The sequence below is a fragment of the Cervus canadensis genome, chromosome 4 (assembly GCF_019320065.1).
Source record: "Cervus canadensis isolate Bull #8, Minnesota chromosome 4, ASM1932006v1, whole genome shotgun sequence".
In the NCBI taxonomy this organism is placed as follows: Eukaryota; Metazoa; Chordata; class Mammalia; order Artiodactyla; family Cervidae; genus Cervus; species Cervus canadensis.
Genome location: NC_057389.1, coordinates 103,264,962 through 103,287,376, shown reverse-complemented (window position 1 = coordinate 103,287,376; position 22,415 = coordinate 103,264,962). Strand labels below are relative to the sequence as shown.

Below are 22,415 nucleotides of genomic sequence, written 5' to 3'. Positions count from 1 at the left end.
ACTTTATTTTGGGGGGCTCCAAAATCACTGCAGATGGTGACTGCAGCTGTGAAGTTAAATGATGCTTGCTCCTTGGAAGAAAAGCGATGACCAACCTAGACAGCATATTAAAAAGCAGAGACATTATTTTACCAACAAATGTCCATCTAGTCAAAGCTATGGTTTTTCCAGTAGTCATGTATGGATGTGAGAGTTGGACTATAAAGAAAGCTGAGCACTAAAGAATTGATGCTTTTGAACTGTGGTGTTGGAGAAGACTCTTGAGAGTGCCTTGGACTGCAAGGAGATCCAACTAGTCCATCTTTAAGGAAATCAGCCCTGCATATTCATTGGAAGGACCAGAAGGGGACAACAGAGGATGAGATGGTTGGATGGCATCACCGACTGTATGGACATGAGTTTGAGTAAGCTCCAGGAGTTGGCGATGTACAGGAGAGCCTGGTGTGCTGCAGTCCACAGGGTTGCAAAGAGTCGGACACAACTGAGTGACTGAACTGAGATCTACTTAACACAGGAATGCCTGCTTAGAAAAGAGCAATTTTCTTCTGGTGCCTGCCAGGCAGTGATGCAAGATATAGATGGGCTCCAGTTAGATATTTATAACTGGTCTCCTGTTTGCATTTCATGGGGCACAAAGAAGTGGGCTTTAGGCAGAAAACACTTAGAACTGTTAGCATTTTCTGATATAAGAGGTAGGTGGGAAAAAAAAAAAAAAAGAGGTAGGTGGGCTCCAGTTAAGGCATTATAATCAGCCTCCTGTTTGCCTTCCACAATGGAAGTAACAACAGAAGCAGGGTAAATAGCCAGTGTTTATCTCTTGTAAACGCCTTATGGTAATAGTAGTCATGGCAATCGTCAAGGTAATAATCATGGCAAGAACAAAGAGGGGCAAAACCCTACTTGAGTAAAGGATTAAGGGATCTCTGCTCCTCCCTCTTTGGAGACAGGGGAGATACTGCACGTGTGCAGAAAGGCTTCTTGTGGGTCTAAAGTCAGAGTCTTGCTTCTCCCAGAAGCATTCACTTTGAGATCCATCTTGGCTGAGGGGTGTGAGTACATCCAGTGGAGAGTCTCAGGGTAGGTCAGGTGTGTTAAAAGAAATCAGATAATTGGCCTGAAGGAAGGCAAAGACCCGGAAGAACTAACCTATATGAATGACAGAACTGGCTCTTTACTGTGCGCCTCCTCACTAGGGGGAACGCCCACACCCTTCCTCTCCGGGTGTGCATCTCTGCCTTGCTTCTGTCTTAACAAACCATTTCTCTCTGTGCTCTCCCACTTGTTGTGCTACGTCTCTAATAATAAACTTTGTGCCTACGTTTATGGTTTCTGCCTCTGTGATAAATGTGTTTTTCACTGGGGGCAAAGATCCAGGGAAAAAGAGCTTCTAGCCTCTAGCCCTTGCTGGTCTGGTGGCTAGAATTCCTGGTTCTCATCCAGGCTACCCCGGTTCAATTCTTGGGCAGAAAATTAAGATCTTGTGGAGGGCTTGGCGGAGTAGATTCTGAGAAAAGGACACGGACAGCCTCTCTGGGAAACTGACAAAACTTTACTTCTATGGCGAGTCATTTTACACGTGAGGGCAAGGAGATAGCTTACAAAAAACAAGGTTACACAGATAGAGCTTGAGCAGGTACAAAGTTGATAACAGCAAGTTTACAAAGTTCATGAGACACATAGACTCTATTTTCTCAGGATTAAAAGACGATCTGTTTTCCTCAAGGCCAGCTTGTTATTCTCAGCACTATTCTCATGCAGTCGTAAGAGCCCTATGTGCAGGAAATGTTTCTCAGGGTAAAACATCGAGACATGCCTGGCGGTCCTGGCCCTTCGCCAGTTCCTTGTGAGGACCTTCTCCTTAAGGCAGGCTCATAGTCTCCCTTAACATTTCCTCCTTTTCTTTTTTAGTGTTAAGACTGCAGCTATCATTTTTATTTTTGTGTCTTGGGTTCAGGAGGATCTGATCCAGAGGCATTGGAAGCCTATAATACCAATGCATATAATGAGAATTATTAGAACATATGAGACAATATGATAAGACGAAAACCAAGATCGAGGGTCTGGTGATGAAAAGGCGGAGGTTAATGCATCATAAAACTGCAAACTATATAATTCTGGGGGTAAGTTAGAATAACTGTCACTTATTTGTTTCTTCAATTTTTCAATATTAAGACTCATGTTAGTTTTTTCTAATTGCAAATGAGCTTTAATCTTGTCCCAAGGGTACTCAGAGGCATGGTAGGGTAAATTAGTAATACAAAAGTTTGTAAAGTTTCAAAGATATTTCAGTTTGAGTTGTAATTGTAATCGATTTACTTGATCTCCTACATATAATAAAGCATCCTGTATTTTATCTAACCGGGCCTGGATTTGCTGATCAATTTTTGCTTGTTGTGCCCACAGCTCATGGGAATCTTTATGTCATGAAGTGATGAACTCATGATTTTGAATAGAATTATATAAGGCCATGCCTGACATAGTGCCAAGAGACACGACTGTTATGAGGCTAATAATGCCTAATATAATCCAACCGACAAAGTGTTTAGTTCTTTTGACAACTCTTTTTAGTAAAAATGATAGAAACATAGAGTCAGACCATGGTTCATCAAGAGAAATAGGTATCCATAATTCTGCTCTCTGTTTCATAAGAAAATTCCCTCCCTACTATGATTGAATGGCAAACTATGGTTCAAGCAAGTGTAGAGTTTACAGTTTGTGCAATTGACGAGTTGCATGGAGTTTGTAATAATGAATTTTCCTATAGCAAACAGAAAAGGGGGGTGTACACATGCTTGAATGAACCCAGTGCCATTATAAGTGGTAGTATAGTTTTGGGGATCTGAAGTACGAGCATGTCTTATAAGGGTAGCAAATTGGTATAAAGAGGCAGGTATTCTCCAGATGTGCCAATTCTTAGGCCCGAGTTGAGGGTGGATCATATGTGGCCTGGGTGGAGACAGGCCACCACTATACCAATTGAGGATATCATTCTGTTGATGCCATAGTCCCCCCAAAGAATGATTAATATTTTTGTCCCATTGCAAGTTCCCTCTTCCCATTCAGAGCAATTAACAAACATTTCATGTGGTCCCCAATCAATAAAGGTAACATTCAAATAACGAGATATTTTCCCAATAATTCCCTGGCAGTCAGACCATAATAATGGAGGGCCTTGATGTTTTCTTCGCCGGGATATTGCTTCACAGGGAGGTTCCTCAGGTAAAAATAAAGCATTTGTACTGTTAGAAATTCGCCCATGATAATATTTTTTAGATTGATTTAACAGAAATGAAGCGGCAGCAAAAAAACCCCAACCTAAAACCTGTGCCATTATTATAGGAATAACCCCACCATTGAGGAAATACAGACAGCAAGGAGGACTTGCACCAAAGCAAATAGGTAAAACCTTATACCCTATGGATATATTGATTGCTTTCCCCTCTTGATCAGGGTGAGTAGGTCCCGCTCTAGACCATGGAGGAGGGAAGTGTTGGCTATCATTAGTAAAGACCAGAGGGCTAGGTTCATTCCAATCAACAAATTGCAACAAAGGCAGATCAGGAATGGAAATCCAGTATGTATAATTAGCCTTTACCACCGATGTACAGGACAATACAGCTAGCATACCCAAGAAAAGTTTATCAGGAGTTAAAGGGGTTCCGGTTTCTTTCAGTACAGCTTCAGCTTTCCTTGTCAGATTCTTGGTCTGTGCCCAAGTGGGGTACGGTTGAGCTGGAGTTGTTCTCTTTCTTTTCCATTGTTTCTCTTCCTCCAGTAACACTGTGGCCATTCTTTTGGTGATGTGGGTCACCCATTTTTTTGTTCCTGAAGGATCTTGATTGTTGAGGACGTATATACCGCTGCGGAGCCTAGATGTCTTTTCCATCTGTAAAGACAAGACCACATCCTCTGCCTAGGAGCTTCAATACCCCTGGCTTCCAGTTATTGAATCGTTTAACCCAAACATCCAAATTCAAAAATTGCTCAGAAACATTAGTCTTGGACATATACAAGAAATATCTTTTGTCTTTAGTCATCTTTTCTGAAGATTCGTTCAAAAAATTTATGGTAAGTAAAGTAAGAGGTAAATATCCTTTTGGGCCATATTTTGTATAGAGTGTTCCCTCTTTTAATTTATTAATTTAAGGGTCTTATGGGCCCGTTTGATAATGGCTTGCCCCTGGGGGTTATAAGGGATTTCACGAAGATGAAGGATGTTCTAATCCAAAAGAAAGGTCGCAAAAGCTTTTGAAGTAAAAGTGGGACCGTTACCAGTTTTCAAGGTATGAGGTAGGCCCATCATTGAAAAAGTGGACAAAAATACTTACCTGGCAGGGGAGATACCATGATCACGAAGGTGGTTTTCCCAGGGCGAGGCTTATCCATTGCACTCCGGATGTGCTGACCCCTGCAATTTCCCCAAATGTGGGAAACTCGACTGCATAATTTGTGGTAGTGGGGGACTGCGTTCGCGCTTAAAAAAAAAAAGAAAAAGAAAAAGCGGACACTAAACCCTGGATAGTTGCTTTGGTTGACTTAGAAGAGGCAGGAACAGCCCAAATGAAACTTGAATGAGTGTCAATTACAACAAAAAGCAGAGAGGTACGGGGTAAAGAAAAGTGGGTAAAATCAGCTTGCCATAATTCATTAGGGTGGAGGCCACGAGGATTAGCTCTTGATGGTGACATCCGTTGATGTAATGGGGAACATACAGAACAAGATCGCACAATATTGCGAGCCGCAGATAAAGGAATATGATAGTGGCCACATAGGCGGTTAGCACTGGTATGAAGAAGCTCATGTTCTTCTTTTGGAGAGGAGAAGAGAGCATTTATTAATTTATTAACCTTATTGTTTCCAGCTGTCAAAGGTCCAGGAAGGCCTGAGTGAGCACGGATATGTGTAATATAGAAAGGGCATAAACCTGATTGAATGAGAGTCCGAACAGACAAAAACAATTGAGTCAATTCCAAATCGGAAGAAGAAAGTGGGGCTGTGACAAAATTAGGAAACATGGAGGCAATGTATAGTGAATCTGTAAGTACATTAAAGGGGGAAGGCTTGCACTCTAGTAGAAGATATAAAGCATAAAGTTTAGCTCTCTGAACAGAGGAAAAAAGACTTTTTATTCGTTTCATCCAGTGAGGACCTACTATTCCAGAATATCTTTGTTTACTTCCATCTATGTAATAGGTAGGTGCTTCTGGAATAGGGGTTTCAGATATGATGGAATTAACAACAAAAGGAGTTGTTTTTAGAAAGTCCCAAAGTTTAGGCAAATTTGGAAGTAAAGTCCCTTGGAAATTAGAAAAGGCAATCTGTATCATAATGTTATTTTGTAATGCTGCATTAAATTCTAACTTTGAAATAGGGATGTATATACCATCAGGATTATATCCAGTTAATGTCTGTGTATGAGCATGGCCCTGATGGACAATAGTACCAATAAGCTCAAGGTAAGAGACAATTTTCTTGGCCTGTTTTGAATGGAGATATACCCATTTTAATGGAGAGGTTTCTTTTTGTGATATAACAGCAGTAGGAGATCTAGTAATGGGAAAAACATATTAAAAAATTGGAAGATTAGGTTGAACACAATGAACGAAGGCTTTAGCAATACTTTTTTTTACTAATTTTAATTTTTGTTTCGCCTCAGAGGTCAGGTGGCGAGAACTATTTAAGTCTGAAGGTCTTTCTAGGGTTTTAAAAAGATTTTGCAAAGCATATGTGGGAATGCCCAGGGAAGGTCGCAACCAATTAATGTTGCCTAACAATTTTTGAAAATCATTTAAAGTCTTTATGAAATCCATTCTAATGGACATTTTTTGTGGTTTTACTTTGTTTTTTGTTAACAGATAATCTAAATAATTAAAAGGTTCTGTATGTTGGATTTTTTCTTCTGATATGATTAAGCCATGATTTTGTAACTGCTGAATGGTGTTTGAAAAAATCTTGTCTAATTGGAGCTGCGAAGCGTTGGCCAGCAGAATATCATCCATATAGTGTATAATATAAGGGTTAGGGTATGTGTCCCTCATGGGTTGCAAAGTTTGGGCAACAAGATATTGGCAGATGGTGGGGGAATTTTTCATACCTTGAGGTAAAACTTTTCAATGATATCTTTGAACAGGATAAATATTATTTGTCGTGGGAACAGAAAAGGCAAAATGTCGTCTATTGTCCTCATGAAGAGGCAGTGTGAAAAAGCAGTCTTGAAGATCTATAATGATAACAGGCCAATTTTTTGGAATCATAGCAGGATTTGGAAGACCAGGCTGCAATGTTCCCATGGTTACCATGGTGTCATTAACATTGCGCAGGTCAATAAGCATTCTCTATTTACTTGACTTCTTTTTAATAACAAATACAGGAGAATTCTATGGAGAAAAAGAAGGTTCAATTCTCCCATAATTCAATTGTTCCTTCATTAAATCCTTTAAAGCTGCTAATTTTACTGAGTCAGGGGCCACTGGACAGTCCATATAGGTTCATTAGATCTCCATTGTAGACGTAGTGGCGATAACTCAGCGGCCCTGATCAAAAAGGTTCATCAAGTACAAGTCTTGCTTTAGTTTGTTGTAAGAAATTTTGGCCCCAAAGATTAATAGGAACTTCAGTAATATAGGGTTTTATATAAACTGTAATTTGGTCTGGACCATGAGCTTGTAAATAGGAAACATTTTTAGAAGTGGTCAAACAATTAGCTTCTTTTACATCAATTATTCTATTAGAAGCTGGTCATATGGGCCATTCTGGGGGCCATTCAGAGCGACGTATAATGGAGATACTTGCTCCAGTGTCTAACATAACTTCAAAATTTTTTCCCCGAATATTAAGTCGTAATATGGGTTTTTCGAGTTCGTGTAATAAAGTATTTAATCCTGCAGTAATGTTAGTGCTGCCGAAACCCCCCGTTCTGGTAGTAGTGGAAGTCTTTTGTGGTTTTATATATAGTAGGAGAAGCAATTGAGCAAACTTATCACCTTTTTGTAAATATAAATTCCGGATAACTTGAACCATTATTGAAATTTTCCTTATGTAATCTTTATCAATAACTCCAGTCATGACTGTGAGACCTTGCATGGTACAGCTGCTGCGACTTAAAATCAGTCCCATGGTCTGAGAGGGTATTGGGCCATAATAATCAGTATTGATTTTATAAGGGGAATTTATTACCAAAAGTTCCATATCTTCAGGACAAGGAATATCAACACAAGCGCTACGTTGTGTAGCTGCCTGCAACTGAAGAATATTAGGAGGATTCCCTTCTCCGTGTGCAGGGCTGAAGGGTAGCCCCGTTTTTAGTTTTCCGACTGGCAATCTTTTTTTTGTAATAGTGGATTCCCCGCTTTGTCATATTTTGACTTGTATTTATTTAGCTAATGATTTCCTTTTTTGCATCGCGGGCAAGGTCTGGGAGGTTTCCCTTTCTCTTTGAAATTTATAGCAGTAGGAGGCTGCCTTGGTCTAATGGGGAGATGGCACTGCTTTTTTATATGGCTGTGCTTCCCGCAATTAAAACATTTTAAATTTATAACCTTTTGTGCAGCGAGAGTTTTCGTGGTTGCAACTTTACCCCTATGCTGAATGGAGCCAATGTTTTGACAGACTTTTATATAATTTATAATAGATCTGGTTTCTCGAATTGGCTGGATTACATTTTGATAATCCTCATTAGCATTTTCAAAGGCCAAGTGTTTTAGCAACCTCTGCTGCAAATTAGCATCCTTAATGGATTTCTTTATAACGTCTTTAAGTTTTCCTAGAAATTGGGCGTATTCTTCCGGTGTCCTTGAAATATTTTAACAAAAGACCCATCAGACAGAGCATTGTTAACCTTTGCCAAGGCAGCAAGGCAACCTCCTTTATACGATATACCATGGGTGGGGCAGTATTCTGTAATTAAGCCCCTACCTTAGCCATAGTGCCAGTTCCTGTTAAAATGTCAAAAGTAAGTTGAGCAGGATTTCTATGACTTTGTTGTTCCTGTAAAATTTCTTTCGCCTCATCGTTAACCCACATTTGCCACTGCAACAATTGTTGAGGAGTCAAAACCATTTTACCTACCGCTGCAAAGTCGGCAGGAAGCCAATGATCCGCCCAATTCCGAAGGAATTCAAGACAGTATGGAGAAGTGGGCCCATAAAGAGTGCGTGCTTTTTTGAAAGCAGAAACTAAAGTAAAATCAGCAGGGTTCCAGGTAACATGACCTGGTTGTGGTTGGTTAAATACAGTGGGGAATGCGCGTTTAATTAGGTCAAAGCATCAAGGGAAACATGCGAAGGGAGCGTTAGAGCAGGAGCGGATGCAAGAGCGGTGCTAGGGAATTCCTTCCGCGGTGGGGGAAAATGACTTTCGGTTTTAGGAGACCAAAAATCACAAACAGCAGATGGCTGTTCTCATGGTCAACATCAGTGGGTCCCTTCTGATTAAAAGAACATTCTTATGATGTAAAGCACCTTGCATATCCTTTTCATCTAATTCATATTCATGTAAAGATTGCACCGTTTCTACTTCTACATCAACCCTTTTGCCATCAGGTTGTTTGATAACGATCTGAACCAATGCCTAAGTAACCGAACACCGGGGAGGAATTTGAGCATCTTGGCGATATGCAGTTAAGACATTGTTTTGGACATGTTGCCATACCTGTTTATCTAAAGTCTTCCTCAGGAAACCAAGGATTGTATTCTAAAACAAGCTGATAACACTCAGTCAACTGATCAACAGAAATGTTAGTGCCGAATTGCTTCAGAAAATGATGCATAAGTGAAACAAAAGGTATCTTACTTGCCTGGTGTCCCATTGTCTGCTTACCTCCTTCTGCAGGAATCTTTCTCCGTGTTCAACTTGTCATGACTTCGAGGTCCCACGTTGGGCGCCACTTGTGGAGGGCTCGGCGGAGTAGATTCTGAGAAAAGGACACGGACAGCCTCTCTGGGAGACTGACAAAACTTTACTTCTAAAGGAGTCGTTTTATACATGAGAGCAAGGGGATAGCTTACAAAAAACAAGGTTACACAGATAAAGCTTGAGCAGGTACAAAGTTGATAACAGCAAGTTTACAAAGTTTATGAGACACATAGACTCTATTTTCTCAGGATTAAAAGACAATCTGTTTTCCTCAAGGCCAGCTTGTTATTCTCAGCACTATTCTCATGCAGTCGTAAGAGCCCTATGTGCAGGAAATGTTTCTCAGAGCAAAACATCGAGACATGCCTGGCGGTCCTGGCCCTTCGCCAGTTCCTTGTGAGGACCTTCTCCTCAAGGCAGGCTCGTGGCCTCCCTTAACAATCTCCCTTCACGCCATTGCTCACTGATGCCTCACCGAGATCAGTAGCTCCTTAAGAGATAACATTTCTTTCTCAATCCTGTGAGGGGCCATTATGACCCACTACTCACCTTATAATGCAGATGTGAACTATGTAAACTGTCAAAACCATGACTCAAAAACAGTACAACTGTTCTTTGACCTCTAATGCCTGGAACAGTCCTCAGAACTTTCTGAAATCTCTCAGCTTACAATTTCAAGACTATAAGGTCCCCTTGAGGTGCCCCATTATTCCCACTGCTTAGGAGAAATTTGATTCCCAACTCAGAAGTTCCCCAGGTGGAATCTGAAGCTGGCCCCCATACACAGAAGGCAAGGACAAACCAAAGAAAGAGGCAGACCTCTCCAGATTGGTGGTGGTTGTTTTTAGGGTCCACAGGGGGCTCATCGTGTATTATTTTAAACTGGCCTATTGTGGTGGCCTGACAAACAAGGGATGAAGTCACAGTGGCCACACTGTCCTGGTGGCATCCTGTTTTTTCTTTACAGTGATATCATGTTTTTCCCTGCTGGTGCCAGTTTCTCAAGGCTACGTGACTACCCAAGTGTGAGACGCCTCCAGCTACGTGATCACAAGACCCCAGCTGCGGGCTAAAGATAAACTAAGGCCCCCTCCCTTCGGGTCACAATTTCCCATCTATAAGCTATAAGAACAGTTGGCTACAGAGGGTGCACTGGTTTTTCTCTAAAGCCAGTCACTGTCTCTCTTCCTGTAATAAATCTTTCTCTGCCTGAATGCCCGGCTTGCTCTTTCTCTGCACTTGCCTTACCGTTGTTCAGCCACTAAGTCGTGTCCAACTCTTTGTGACCCCTTGGACTGCAGCACGCTAGGCTTCGCTGCCTCTGTTGCCTCCCAGAACTTGCTCAAACTCATGTCCATTGAGTTGGTGATGCCATCTAACCATCTCATCCTCTGTCATCCCCGTCTCCTCTTGCCCTCAATCTTTCCTGTCGTGGTTGGGGCATGGGTTGGAAAAGAATTTCCAGACATGAGACAGAATGAGAGGGAAATAAAGTTTATTAGAATGGGAGATGCTGTTAGAACAGCAGGCCAGCTCAAGGGAGAACCGACCCCCATTCAACCGATGTTGATGGGGGTCCTTAGTCCACTTTTATACCCAGGGTACAAGGAGTGGGATGGGGTCTTGAGGGTCATTTGCTGATTGGATAAGGCATGTATACTGGGTGGAAGGAAGAGTAAGGCAAATACCTCCTCCCTATGGGGCAGGAGGGGAGACAGGTTATACTGTTCCATTAATAGTTACAACATGGGGGAGGGAAGGATGATAAGAGTCTGGTTTTTCCATTCCTGCTTTCCAAGACCCTTTCATCCTTGGGTCACCACATTTCCCAGAATCAGAGTCTTTTCCAATGAGTCAGCTCTTCTGATCAGGTGGCCAAAGTATAGGAACATCAGCTTCAGCATCAGTCCTTCCAATGAGCATTCAGGGTTGATTTCCTTTAGGACTGACTGGTTTGATCTCCTTAGTGTCCAAGGGACTCTTAAAAGTCCTTCAGCACCACAATTCGAAAGCATCAATTCTTTGGTGCTCAGCCTTCTTTATGGCCCAACTCTCACATCCATACACGACTACTGGAAAAACCACAGCTTTGACTATACGGACCAGATTGGTAGGTGGCAGGTTTAATAAACAAGGGAACTTATTTAAGAGTTTTGTCTTTAGTTCAGTTCAGTTCAGTCGCTCAGTCGTGTCAGACTCTTTGTGACCCCATGAACTGCAGCACACCAGGCCTCCCTGCCCATCACCAACTCCCGGAGTTTACCCAAAGTCATGTCCATTGAGTCAGTGATGCCATCCTGACTGTGATTTCATCCCTGTCGTCCCTTGACAGTGATTTCGTCCCCTTCTCCTCCTGCCCTCAATCTTTCCCAGCATCAGGGTCTTTTCAAATGAGTCAGCTGTTGGATCAGGTGGCCAAAGTATTGGAGCTTCAGCTTCAACATCAGTTCTTCCAATGAGCACCCAGGACTGATTTCCTTTAGGATGGACTGGTTGGATCTCCTTGCAGTCCAAGGGACTCTCAAGAGTCTTCTCCAACACCACAGTTCAAAAGCATCAATTCTTCGGCGCTCAGCTTCCTTTATAGTCCAACTCTCACATCCATACATGACTACCGGAAAAACCATAGCCTTGAATAGATGGACTTTTGTTTGTCTTAGGCATTCACTAATGAGTAAGATCTGGAGAAGGAAATGGAAACCCATTCCAGTATTTTTGCCTGGAGAATCCCATGGACAGAGGATCTTGGCAGGCTATAGTCCATGTGGTCACAAGAGTCGGACAAAGCTTAGCGACTAAAGAGAGAGAGAGAATGAGTAAGATCTCCACACTGAGATAGCAAAGGGGCAGGGCACAACTTTTGAAAGAATGACATAGCCATTGAGCCACAGCATAAACTGATTAGAACCAGCTAGGTCCAAGGTGGTGGATGGGTCGGCTTCCACTAGACCTTGAGCCTCACTATATGCTCATTGTAATACATCAGCAAGCTAAATGACATGCCCACCAGGCACATCAACGATCTCTTGTGAGACTGACCATAAGAGGAGGAGAAATGGGCAGTGGCCCAACTCCTAGAAATTCCTGTCCCTTCCCCCAAATAGTTGGAAGACTCCTCTGACTCATGAGCCTACAAAATGAGCCTCATTACCCATCCTTATAAAAACTGACAACCCCATACCGTGGGGCTTCTTGCCTTCTGAGATAGCCCACACTCTGTCTATGGAGTGCATATCTCCCTGAGTATACCTTCTTTCACTTTACTAAGGCTAGCTCTTGAATTCTTTCCTGTGCAAAGGCAAGAATGCACACTTGGTAGACATCCCAAGGACTCACCTGAGAGCTGGGATGTGTGAGGTCCTCTCCCACCCCACCTTCTTTCCTGCCACAATTCTTCTCACCAGAATCTTGTCAACTACAAATTGATGCTTGCCCAGGGCGTTTGCCATCTGAATCCTGCAGATGCAGCTGTTGAAATGCCCTGAAGGCACTTTGTGCTCCAGGGAAACTGGTGGAACAGATCCTTAGATAGTTAGATATTTTCAGGAACTGATTTCATGATCCCAATCCTTACATCTCCTCATAGGTAGAAAAGCACTGAGTCTCTTCATGGTGACATCAGCTCCTCATGACTAAGAGAAAACCTTTTGTAAAATAAGTGCCAAATATATTGACCTTCCCCCAACTCCAACCTCTTTGGAACAGTTTTATAGAGCTATCTGAGATTCTGTCTCCTGGACTGAAGCCTTCATTTTGCCCCAAATAAAACTTTTCATGCAACTCTCACTGCATCTTTATTCGTTTGCAGTTATGGCAACCAACGAAGCAAACCAGAGTTGACTTTCCTCCTTTACCTGAACTCTAGGAGGAATTGGAGCTTTGGTACCTTTGATGCCAGCAGTGGCCCCTTGGGCCCATCTGCCTCCTTGGGGAGTAAAGACAAATTTAGGCAGGTCTCCCCTGGTTCTCAGATCTCCCATATTGGGGCCTGACATACACTGGGGAATACCCACCCAGTGGAAAGGAACTGGATGGGGCTCATTTGAAAGATACTGAGGAATACTCACCCAGTTGAAAGATACTGGGGGGAGGCCTGGTTAAAAGATATCAGGGGAATACCTACCCAGTTGAAAGATACTGGGCAGGGGTGGGGAGGTTGGTTTAAAGATACCAAGAGAATACCCATCCAGAGGAATGGTACTGGGTGGGGCCTGGTTCAATGATACCAGGGGAATACCCACCCAGTGGGAAGGTACTGGGGAGAAGGGGAGAATTTGCCTGGATAGAAGCAAAGGGCGAATTTTATCCATGACAAATACAACTTAAAATGGGAAAGAGAGCCTCTCAAACACAGAAACCAGGGTCATCAGAAGCCAGCCTCTAACACTCCTGCCAGGGTTAAGTGCATACAAAGTTTATACCCGCAAGAACCTACTTAATTGGGGAAATTATGCTAAAGGAGATCTCAAGCTCAAGTGTCCAGACTGGGAGTTCTTTTGATATTCCAAAATATCAACTGTGTGCACAGTTAAAAAAAAAAAAAATCCAGTTGTAAGATCAAACAGACTAAGTGGAATGCTTACTGTAGTATTTAGAAGATTCTAAAAGAGGAAATGATAGAGTAACTTCTTTGCAAGAAACCAACAAGAAATTGCTTGAAACTCTATCAGAACTAAAAAAGGCCGCTAGCACTGACTGCCAGGTCACAGGTCTAGTGGGACCGGGAAGTCACAATTGGGGCATTTATGCCATTTGCGTTTTGACTTCTGGGCAACTCTTTGCCATCCTCTTGGGGATATTTTTGCCATTTGGCTTTTGATTTCTGGGCATCACTTTGCCATATTTTGGGGACAGTCTTGCTATTTGGCTTTTGATTTCTGGGCATCTCTTTGCCATTTGTTTGATTTGGAGTATGCCTTCTGGCTGGTGAAGTTCTGGTTTGGTTTGGTTTGGTGAGTTTAGTTTGGTTACTTTGGTTTGAGTATGCGGACATCTGGTACAAACTGCTTGAGCTAAAATGGCAAGTGCTTCCTCTAAGGTTCCCCACCCGACCTAGGAACCCACCGGGAAAACTTTTACATGACTAGTCAACCTATAGCTCTGATCCAATGACAAAGAAAAATGGCCTAAAAATATTACACACTTTTCAAGGTCAGGAAGGGGTAAGGGGGTCTCTGATGGTCTGAGTTCATCTCGAGGATCAACTGGCTGTCATGTCCTCTCAATGACCTTTTCCAACACTGCACCCATTATGATCAGCTCTTCCATCTCACTTAGCACCCTCTTCCACAATGTACACCGAGTGTGTTACTGAGTCCAAGCTCGTTCTGCTCGTATCTCAACAGGCCAATTATCCAAGAGACAAGGTGTTGAGGCAAGGAATATGGCTTTTGAAAGCCAGCTGACCAAGAAGATGGCAAACAAATGTCTCAAAATAGCCATCTTATTGGGGTCTGGATGCAGGTTCTTTTATAGGAAAGACGGGGAAAGAATTGAAGTAAAGACTTTTTGCAAATATTCTTGCAAATCTGTCTTGCAAATATCTCCTGGAATGGCCAACCTCAAGGAGGGGATGCGTTAATCCCTTCAGGCGGAGGGGCAGGGTTCCCTGAGGCAGATCACTATGTATGATTGTAACAACCAAAGCAATGAAAAACAAAAGCAGAATCAAAGAAACAGTTCCATCAAAGAGTCAGATGTGGCTCATCCCTGCAATAAGGGTTCAGGAGGGATTTCATTAGCAAGGAGATGGCTAACGATGGCTATCTGGTTGCACTGGACGCAGGCAGCTCAGCAACAACATAGGCACGTCTGAGAGGAAACATAGCTTAAGATAATGATTCCCAAAATAAGTAACAATTTTTTCCACCAAGAGCCCCACCTAGGTAGGATGGGCTCCAGGTTAGGCCTTTACAACTAGCCTCCTGTCCATATTTCTTGGAGCAGAAAAAAGATGGGTTCCAGACCGAGCATTTACAACTAGCCTTCTGTTTACATTTCCTGAAGCAGAAGGCAGGTGGGCTCCAGGCTAGATACTTACAACTGGCCTCCTGTTTGCACTAAGAGATATAACTAACAATAGGAACAGAGTAAATAGATCTACTTTGTCTCCTGTGGACACTTTAAGGTAACAGTTATGGCAGGGACAGGATGGGGCTCAACCCTATTTGAATAAACACCAAGGCACCACATATTTCCCATCCTTGGGGCAAGAGAGTCAGCACAGGGGTAGAAAGGCTTCTCAGGGGTCAAAAGGCAGGGGCACCAGACCATACTAAGTCAAGTCAATTCCCACCCCCTGCCCCCAGAGGCTATCATGCTATAGGGTATGGTTCTGAGGCAAATTAATCATAATTCATCTGTCCACATGTACTCTGCCTTTCTAATAAACGCTTTACTTTCCTCTCTACCTTCCATGTCCTTGGGGGAATTTTTTCTTTTCAAGCTAGACAAAGACTGGGACCCAGACTCTAGCCATGGGCCCTCATAGTCAAGTGGTTAGAACATGGAGCTCTCACCATCACGGCTATGGTTCATCCCCAGTCAGAGAACTAAGGTCTTACTTTAAGCTACTGGTCATTGCTATGTGTGCCTGAAATCACCATGATCCGAACCACTGATGTGTTGAGTCCCCGAGGCTGGGGATCATTCAGGGCATTTACTTCTGTCCTCACGTGCTTTAATAAAGATACTATATTAGCTGATTCAGCAGGTATGACCACACAAAATCCTGCTTGGATAATGGCCCAGGCGCCTCCCTGGGAGGCAGCAGTGATGTAAAAGCCCATCTCATTTTGGATGACAGCTCTTCTCATTTAAGGCTTTCTGGGTCAATTGAGTAGGGGTGTCTATGTGTGCTACAACATCTTCCAGGCCAGTAGAGGGTATAAAGACAGTGGCCAAATGATTGTACCAGTGGAGAAGAGAACACATCCGCCTGGGAGAAGGCAGATGGGGGAGGGAGGCTGGCAACTTTTGTGACCATGGGGTGGATCCTCCCCTCTACCCAGAGTGCAGCAGCCCAACCATCTAGGTGAAAGTCACATCCAAAGAATTTTGCCACATGTCCATTGGATCCTATTTAGGACTACCCAATAAACATGTGGGTGACATGACCAGTCAGTGCCAGACCAGTTGCTGCCCTTTACTATGTATAACAGAAGGCCTGCACAGTTCCAAAGATATCCTCCCTATATTCCTGGTACAACTGGGTTGGTTCTATTGAGAGTGTTTTTTCTGTTTCCGACATAGGGGTGCCTGGGTGTTCAAATATCCCTAACACCCCTAACACTGAATAAGCCATGTGACTCTGTCCTAGAGCTGGGCATAGTCACCGATGGCTCTGATGGTGGTATTTCCTTATTTGTTTGACTGCACTGGGTCTTAGTTGATATGTGAGATCTTCAGTCTTTGTTGTGGCATATAGGGTCTTTAGTTGTAGCATGTGAGCTCAAGCTTCCTGACCAGGGATCAAACCCAGGCCCCCTGCATTGGGAGCATGGAGTCTTAGCCACTGGACCACCAGGAAGTCCTGATGGTGGTATTTTTAAGACCCTTTCGGTCAGCAGTTTGCTGGACTGCCTTTCTTGACAGATTGACAGAAGAAAAACACTCCTGTCCAGTGTTACTGACGGTTTGTGCCCCAGGCCAAGCTTCTGGGTCAATATTGATCATATCAAACGAATTAAGAGCATTCATCTTAGTTCGTTTTTTGCAAGGTCATGTACTGCTCTAGTCCTGTCATTCATTCATTCCTACACTGGAGTGCTGGTACCCAGCATGGCAATCCCAGGGAAGCAGAGAGGGGCAGCTGCCCACACACCCAACAGTTGGATTGATTCCTCTGCTGGGCATATGGGTGGGCTCACCATTGGAAGATATTTCCACCAGGTCCCATCTTATGACTGGACACCATAGGAGCAGCAGAAGTTTAAAGTCAAGAAGACAGATTATTTGGGAGTTCCCTGGTGGCCCAGTGGTTAAGACTCCACACTTCTAATATAGGAGAGCACAGGTTTAATCCCCAGTCAGGGAACTAAAATCCCACAGCTGAGTGACATGGCCAAAAAACCAGAGAAACAGACAGGTTATTTATTAGGAACTTGCATGGGGAAGTCTCTTTTTCTAGAAGAATGACAATTGTGGCCTGATCCTTAGATATTTGATGTAGCTGCAGCTTTAGGAACTTGACCTGGTTGTACAAATCATACACGTTTGCTGGGAGAGGCACACAGTCAGGCGTGAGGAGATGGACTGGGGGCAGGTTATGCCAGATCAGGACCCCTATCTTCTCCTCCCTCTCAAAGGTGCTTGTTCCAAGGCAGGGACAGGGTGTTTCCATGGGCACAGCTTGTATTTAATAGCAGGACAACAGGATCCCAATGGAGATTAAGTAACCCCACTTCACATAGAGATGCGAAGCGACTCACACATGCTGTTGGGATTTGTTGTTGTTGTTCAGTTGTTCAATCATTTCTGACTCTTTGCCCAGCCCATGAACTGCAGCATGCCAGATTCCCTGTCCTTCACTATCTCCCAGAGCTCACACCCATTGAACCAGTGATGATATCCAGCCATCTCGTCTTCTATCACCCACTTCTCCTTCTGCCCTCAATCTTTCCCAGGGTCTTTTCTGATGAGTTGGGTCTTTTCTGATAAGTTGACTCTTGGAATCAAGCAGCCAAAGAAATGGAGCTGCAGTTTCAGCATCAGTCCTTCCAATGAATATTCAGGGATGATTTCCTTTAGGATGGACTGGTTTGATCTCCTTGCTGTCCAAGGGACTCTCAAGAGTCTTCTTCAGCACCACAGTGGGATGTCCCATTGCAAAGTCCAGTAGATCACGGGGTTTGGTAATCTCAGCCGCACAGCTTGCTCATCCATGGTGAGAGTCAGGGCTATAGAGGTCTCTCATTACTTCCAGACCTTTACAGTGTTAGGTGTCTCATCAGGGCTCCCCAGTCTGGCCTATGGGGCAATAGGCCCTATGAGTCGATCATTTAAATGTATGAAAGTCTGAGAGGGACTTCCCTAGTGGTCTAGTGGCTAAGACTCCACCCTTCCAACGCAGGGAGTTCAAGTTCGATCCCTGGCCGAGGAGCTACCTGGCACAGTCAAACAAATAAATTAAAATTAAAAAACAATAGTAACAGAAATGAAGCCTGGGATAGTACAAGGTGGTTTTACCTGTTGGTTGTTTAATATGCTGTCTTAAAATTCCATGCTTCCTTTCCACCAACCTTGCTTGCCGAGGTCCAGCCCTGGCAGGACCAGGAATCCCCAAGGGATGAGTGGCGTGGGCTAGGAAGAAGACAGACACACACAGAAGGTTGTGTAGAAGAGGTAGCTTTTTTTATTTTTAGGACAGCTCAGATTTTATAGAATGAATGTTACCTCCCCCTTAAGTCACCACATATTACATCAGATTTTGGTTTTGTGCTTCTGTCAATATTTTTCTTCCCCATGTTTTTCCCCCTATGCATTCATCTGGAACATTTCTGATTACAGGGTTGTTTTGTTTTGTTTTGTTTTAGGGTTTTTTCTTAAATGTCCCGTACATTAATCTTCTTGCCTCAATGGCCTAATATTTTCATTCTAACAAAACAAGGTTGTACAAATCTCAGGTATAGTGTAAATTCTTTGGACAATAAAACAACACATGGGAAGGGTCACAGTAACATGTTTGAAATTTCTGAGAATAGTACCATGAGAAAACCTTGATATTTTTCTTTACCTGAAACCACAAAACCTCAATTTACAATGATTAACTATTAAATAGCAAAAACACCTCTATTAATAGTGAGATAATGGCAGTGAAGCTGGTTAATATAAATCTTCTATTGAAATCCTATGTACCCCATTTCCTAACTCTACAAAAATACCCATAATATCTCATGTTGTTTAAAGAAAGGGAAACAGTGAACAAATAGCAGCACAGAAATAGCAATAGTGAAAACCCTTTCAAGGAGCAAGTAAACTGAAGCAGTACATCTACTTCTAAATCTAAATGCCTCTACTCTTTTCTATTCTAGAACATTATAATCTTTTAAGCAAGCAGCCAAACTATACCTGTGGCCTTTTCTTTTTTTTTGACTTGATGTTTATGGTCGTGTCCTGAGCCAGAGCAAACATGAGCATTTCCAAAAAGGCTTGGACTTTTCCAGGGAGGCCTTATTACTATATATTATATTTCCAAAAATTAGTAGAAAGCCCAATAACAGTGAGACAGAAGGAGGAAAGGGACATGCCGGGCCCCCGGGACAACCTCGAGGGGAAGAGCTGCCTTGCAGGTTCCTCTCTCCTCCCGTGACCTTGTCACGGCCCGGGCACGTCCTGGCGGCTCCGGACACTGCTGCCTGTGGCTTCTCGGAGGAAGGGAACCTCCGTTCCACGTCATGTGTTTTTGCCCAATCTTGTGCAATATGACCTTTAAAATGCAACCCCTGGTCACTGTCTATTTGAAGAGGGTATATCTTTACTGTTTCTCTAACCCTCTGATGGCTGCAGCCTGGTTTGGGCAGCCACAGGGGAAAGCTTGGGTTAGCCTAGATGCTGTGTCCATGTAAACCAAAACCTTTAGAACCCTCACTTGGAGGGAGGGGGCCAATGTAATCAGTTTGCCCTGCCAGTCCCTCACTGGGAACCCCAGTGAACCTTCCCAGATTCCCTTGGCCATTGCCTGGGGAGGAGGGTGGGGTGTGGGGGCGGTAATTTAGAACACACAGGACATGCTGTTACGGTATTAACCGAGTCACTGTAACTCAAGGTAACACAGCATCCCTGGCAATACGTCACCCCATCCAGGCGCTATGGTAGCTGCTCTTCCTACGCGTCCAATCCGCTGTATTTACTGAGGGGTCCACTAGGGCTCATACTGGGCCAGGACATCAGCTCCCCAATTGCCAGTGGTTGTCAGTGCCTCAATAGAGCCAGGGGCATGGGAAACGGTGAGAAATGCCACAGGCTCTTAGAAGCAAAACCAAATGTCTTTCCAAATGTCCTGGCTCCACAAGGGCTTATTCACGATCATCCACAGCTTGGCTTCCCATTGTCCAAGCCATGGCGTTAACCTCTTCAGAACAGTCCAACTGGCAGTGCAGTTCAGTTCAGTTCAATCGGACAGTCGGACGCGACTGACTTTTTGCGACCCCATGGACTGCGTCAGGCCAGGCTTCCCTGCCTAAGGTTAGCAAACAGCCTGGGCTCCTGAGTGATCACCCCACAAACTACTGCAGTTTGTCCGCCATCCACACGGTGTCACTGTTGGACTGAATAGCCGCTGCAATCCCTGCCGCCTGTAGCTGGACCAGACAGACCCCTACACGTAGCAGGCATATATACGTAGGAATATGCTAAGTATAATTCCTATATGTAGCATATAGGGGCTACCACAGGAATGGAGGCGTTAGTATTCGGAGGAGCCACATACTCTACAAAGCCTGGTTCAGTTCAGTTAAGTTCAGTCGCTCAGTCATGTCCGACTCTTTGCGACCCCATGAATCGCAGCACGCCAGGCCTCCCTGTCCATCACCAACTCGCGGAGTTCACCCAAACTCATGTCCATCGAGTCAGTGATGCCATCCAGCAATCTCATCCTCTGTCGTCCCCTTCTCTTCCTGCCCCCAATCCCTCCCAGCATCAGGGTCTTTTCCAATGAGTCAACTCTTTGCATGAGGTGGCCAAAGGATTGGAGTTTCAGCTTCAGCATCAGTCCAGGACCCCCTTTCTAGAGGTGGTGGGCTGGCCGACAGAGTGGTCTTCTGCTGCACAAAGCGATGTCACTCAGTCAAGGTGGGAGTCAGCCATGGCAGAAGTGGGTGGATGAAATATATTCGTAACACACCGCTTGAGAGTAAGTTAAACCATGATATATGGTTTTTCATAAGAGATTCTACTAGGAGGAGGGTGATGTACACTGTTAGGAGCTATTGCTTTGTGGAGATGTGTTGGGTTTTCGCCCCCTTCCAGATCTTGAACCAAAATCCTAGGGGTATCTCTCCTGCTGTCTCTGCCAGGGTGCGAAGCCCACACTTTCCAGAGCCATAGATACATTTAACTCAAATGGTAGCCCTGCTTAGGAGATGCCCAGAACTTTAATCTGCTTCACCAGTATTTTCACCTTCTCAAAGGCAGCTTGTTGCTCTAATTCAATCCCCATACGCCCTCTTTTTACTTTAAAGTGGTTATAAAGGATGGAGGCGCTATTATATACAGGCTGGATAAGCAACAAGGTCTTCCTGCACAGCACAAGGAAATCTATTCACTATCCTGTGATAAACCAGAATGTTCAAGAATATGAAAAAGAATATATATGTGTGTATAACTGAGTCACTTTGGTGTACAGCAGAAATGAACACGCTGAGGACTTCCCTGGTGGTGCAGTGGGTAAGAATTCACTTGCCAATGCAGGAGACACGGGTTCAATCCCTGGTGTGGGAAGATTCCACATGCCGTGGAGCTACAAAGCACATGCATCACAGCTACTGGGCCTGTGCTCTAGGGCCTGCAAGCCGCAACTCCTGAGCCTGCACACCTAAATCCTGTGCTCCCCAACAAGAGAAGCCACCGCAATGAGAAGCCTCAGCATCACAGCATAGAGTAGCCCTCACTTGCCACAACTAGAGAAAGCCTGCACAAAGCCACGAAGATTCAGTGCAGTCAAAGATAAATAAAATTATATAAAAACAGAAATTAACATATTGTAAATCAACCATATTTCAACAAAACAATTCTTTTGAAGGATGGAGGCATTGCAACAGGCGGGGGATAAAAGTCCCCCCAAACCTCCAAAGCCCTATGAAAGCTTGCACTGCTTTCACATAATTAGGGGTTTGACAGGCTTGCCCCCCATCATTCATGGCTCCTGGGACAATGTGCCTCTCACCCAACCAAACAGCTCCCAGATGGTGATGGGACTTGTATTTCCTGTGGGTTCACCCACATCGTTGTCTCCCTCGCAGATGTTCCAGTAAAGTCTGCAGAGTGCCCTGCAGTACACAAGACAACATTATTAGGCATATCATCAATGTAACGGGCTCACGTTAGCGGTGTGGGGAAGGAGAATAGGGACTGGTCTGAGGCTCCCACCCTATGACATGTGGTGAGGGGTGCAGGTAGTCTCGGGGAAGTGCCTGAAAGGCCCACTGTTGCCCCTCCCACATGGAGACAAATTGATCTTGTGACTCAGTGGCCAGGGGGAGATTGAAAAAAAACCATTTGCTAAGTCCGGCATAGCATGGCATACTCCTAGGACTGTAGCCACGGTATCTAAGACGGTGGCAATTTGGGGCACAATAGCACGGATGGGGGACACTACCTTGCTCAGTTCTCAGTAGCCCATGGTCACCCGCCATGAGCCATCTGGCTTTTTCACCTGCCACACCAGTCTGTTGGAAACAGTATGGGCAGAGTGTACAATAACCCGCTCAGGGCAGTTTGGGGATAGTTTCTCCTATTTCATTATGCCTGCCAGGCAGTTTACATCATTGGACAGTTACCAGTCTTTGAGGAAGTGGGTAGGCTTACTGGTTTCTAGTTGGCATTTCCCCTCAGCATTGCTTTGA

General features: G+C 44.1%; 1 protein-coding gene, 2 long non-coding RNA genes and 1 other non-coding gene across 5 annotated transcripts; 3 read left to right on the top strand and 1 right to left on the bottom strand.

Annotated features, from left to right (window-relative positions):
• Positions 1-1,531: 1,531 nt before the first annotated feature.
• On the bottom strand, positions 1,532-9,283 carry LOC122440711 (endogenous retrovirus group K member 25 Env polyprotein-like). Of its 2 annotated transcripts, XM_043467268.1 has the most exons (3): positions 8,818-9,283; positions 4,329-4,474; positions 1,532-3,886 (listed from the first exon to the last, which is right to left on the bottom strand). In XM_043467268.1, exon 3 carries the CDS (start codon positions 3,884-3,886, stop codon positions 2,936-2,938), a length of 951 nt encoding a protein of 316 aa, XP_043323203.1. In that variant the 5' UTR covers positions 4,329-4,474; positions 8,818-9,283; the 3' UTR covers positions 1,532-2,935. The 2 variants fall into 2 exon arrangements, with proteins under 2 accessions (XP_043323203.1, XP_043323205.1); XM_043467270.1 differs by lacking the exon at positions 4,329-4,474.
• On the top strand, positions 3,883-5,427 carry LOC122440712. The gene is made up of 3 exons (XR_006269149.1): positions 3,883-4,068; positions 4,862-5,037; positions 5,372-5,427. It is a non-coding gene; the product is annotated as an uncharacterized LOC122440712 (long non-coding RNA).
• LOC122441161 lies at positions 4,321-4,479 on the top strand. The gene has a single exon (XR_006269293.1). It is a non-coding gene; the product is annotated as a U1 spliceosomal RNA (small nuclear RNA).
• A 1,558-nt stretch (positions 9,284-10,841) lies between the features above and the next one.
• LOC122440710 lies at positions 10,842-20,479 on the top strand. The gene is made up of 3 exons (XR_006269148.1): positions 10,842-11,135; positions 19,387-19,391; positions 20,425-20,479. It is a non-coding gene; the product is annotated as an uncharacterized LOC122440710 (long non-coding RNA).
• The last annotated feature ends 1,936 nt before the right edge of the window (positions 20,480-22,415 follow it).

Excerpts from the sequence above, each read along its gene's own strand:
- LOC122440711 (XM_043467268.1), bottom strand. The coding sequence starts at position 3,886 with ATGGAAAAGACATCTAGGCTCCGCAGCGGTATATACGTCCTCAACAAT.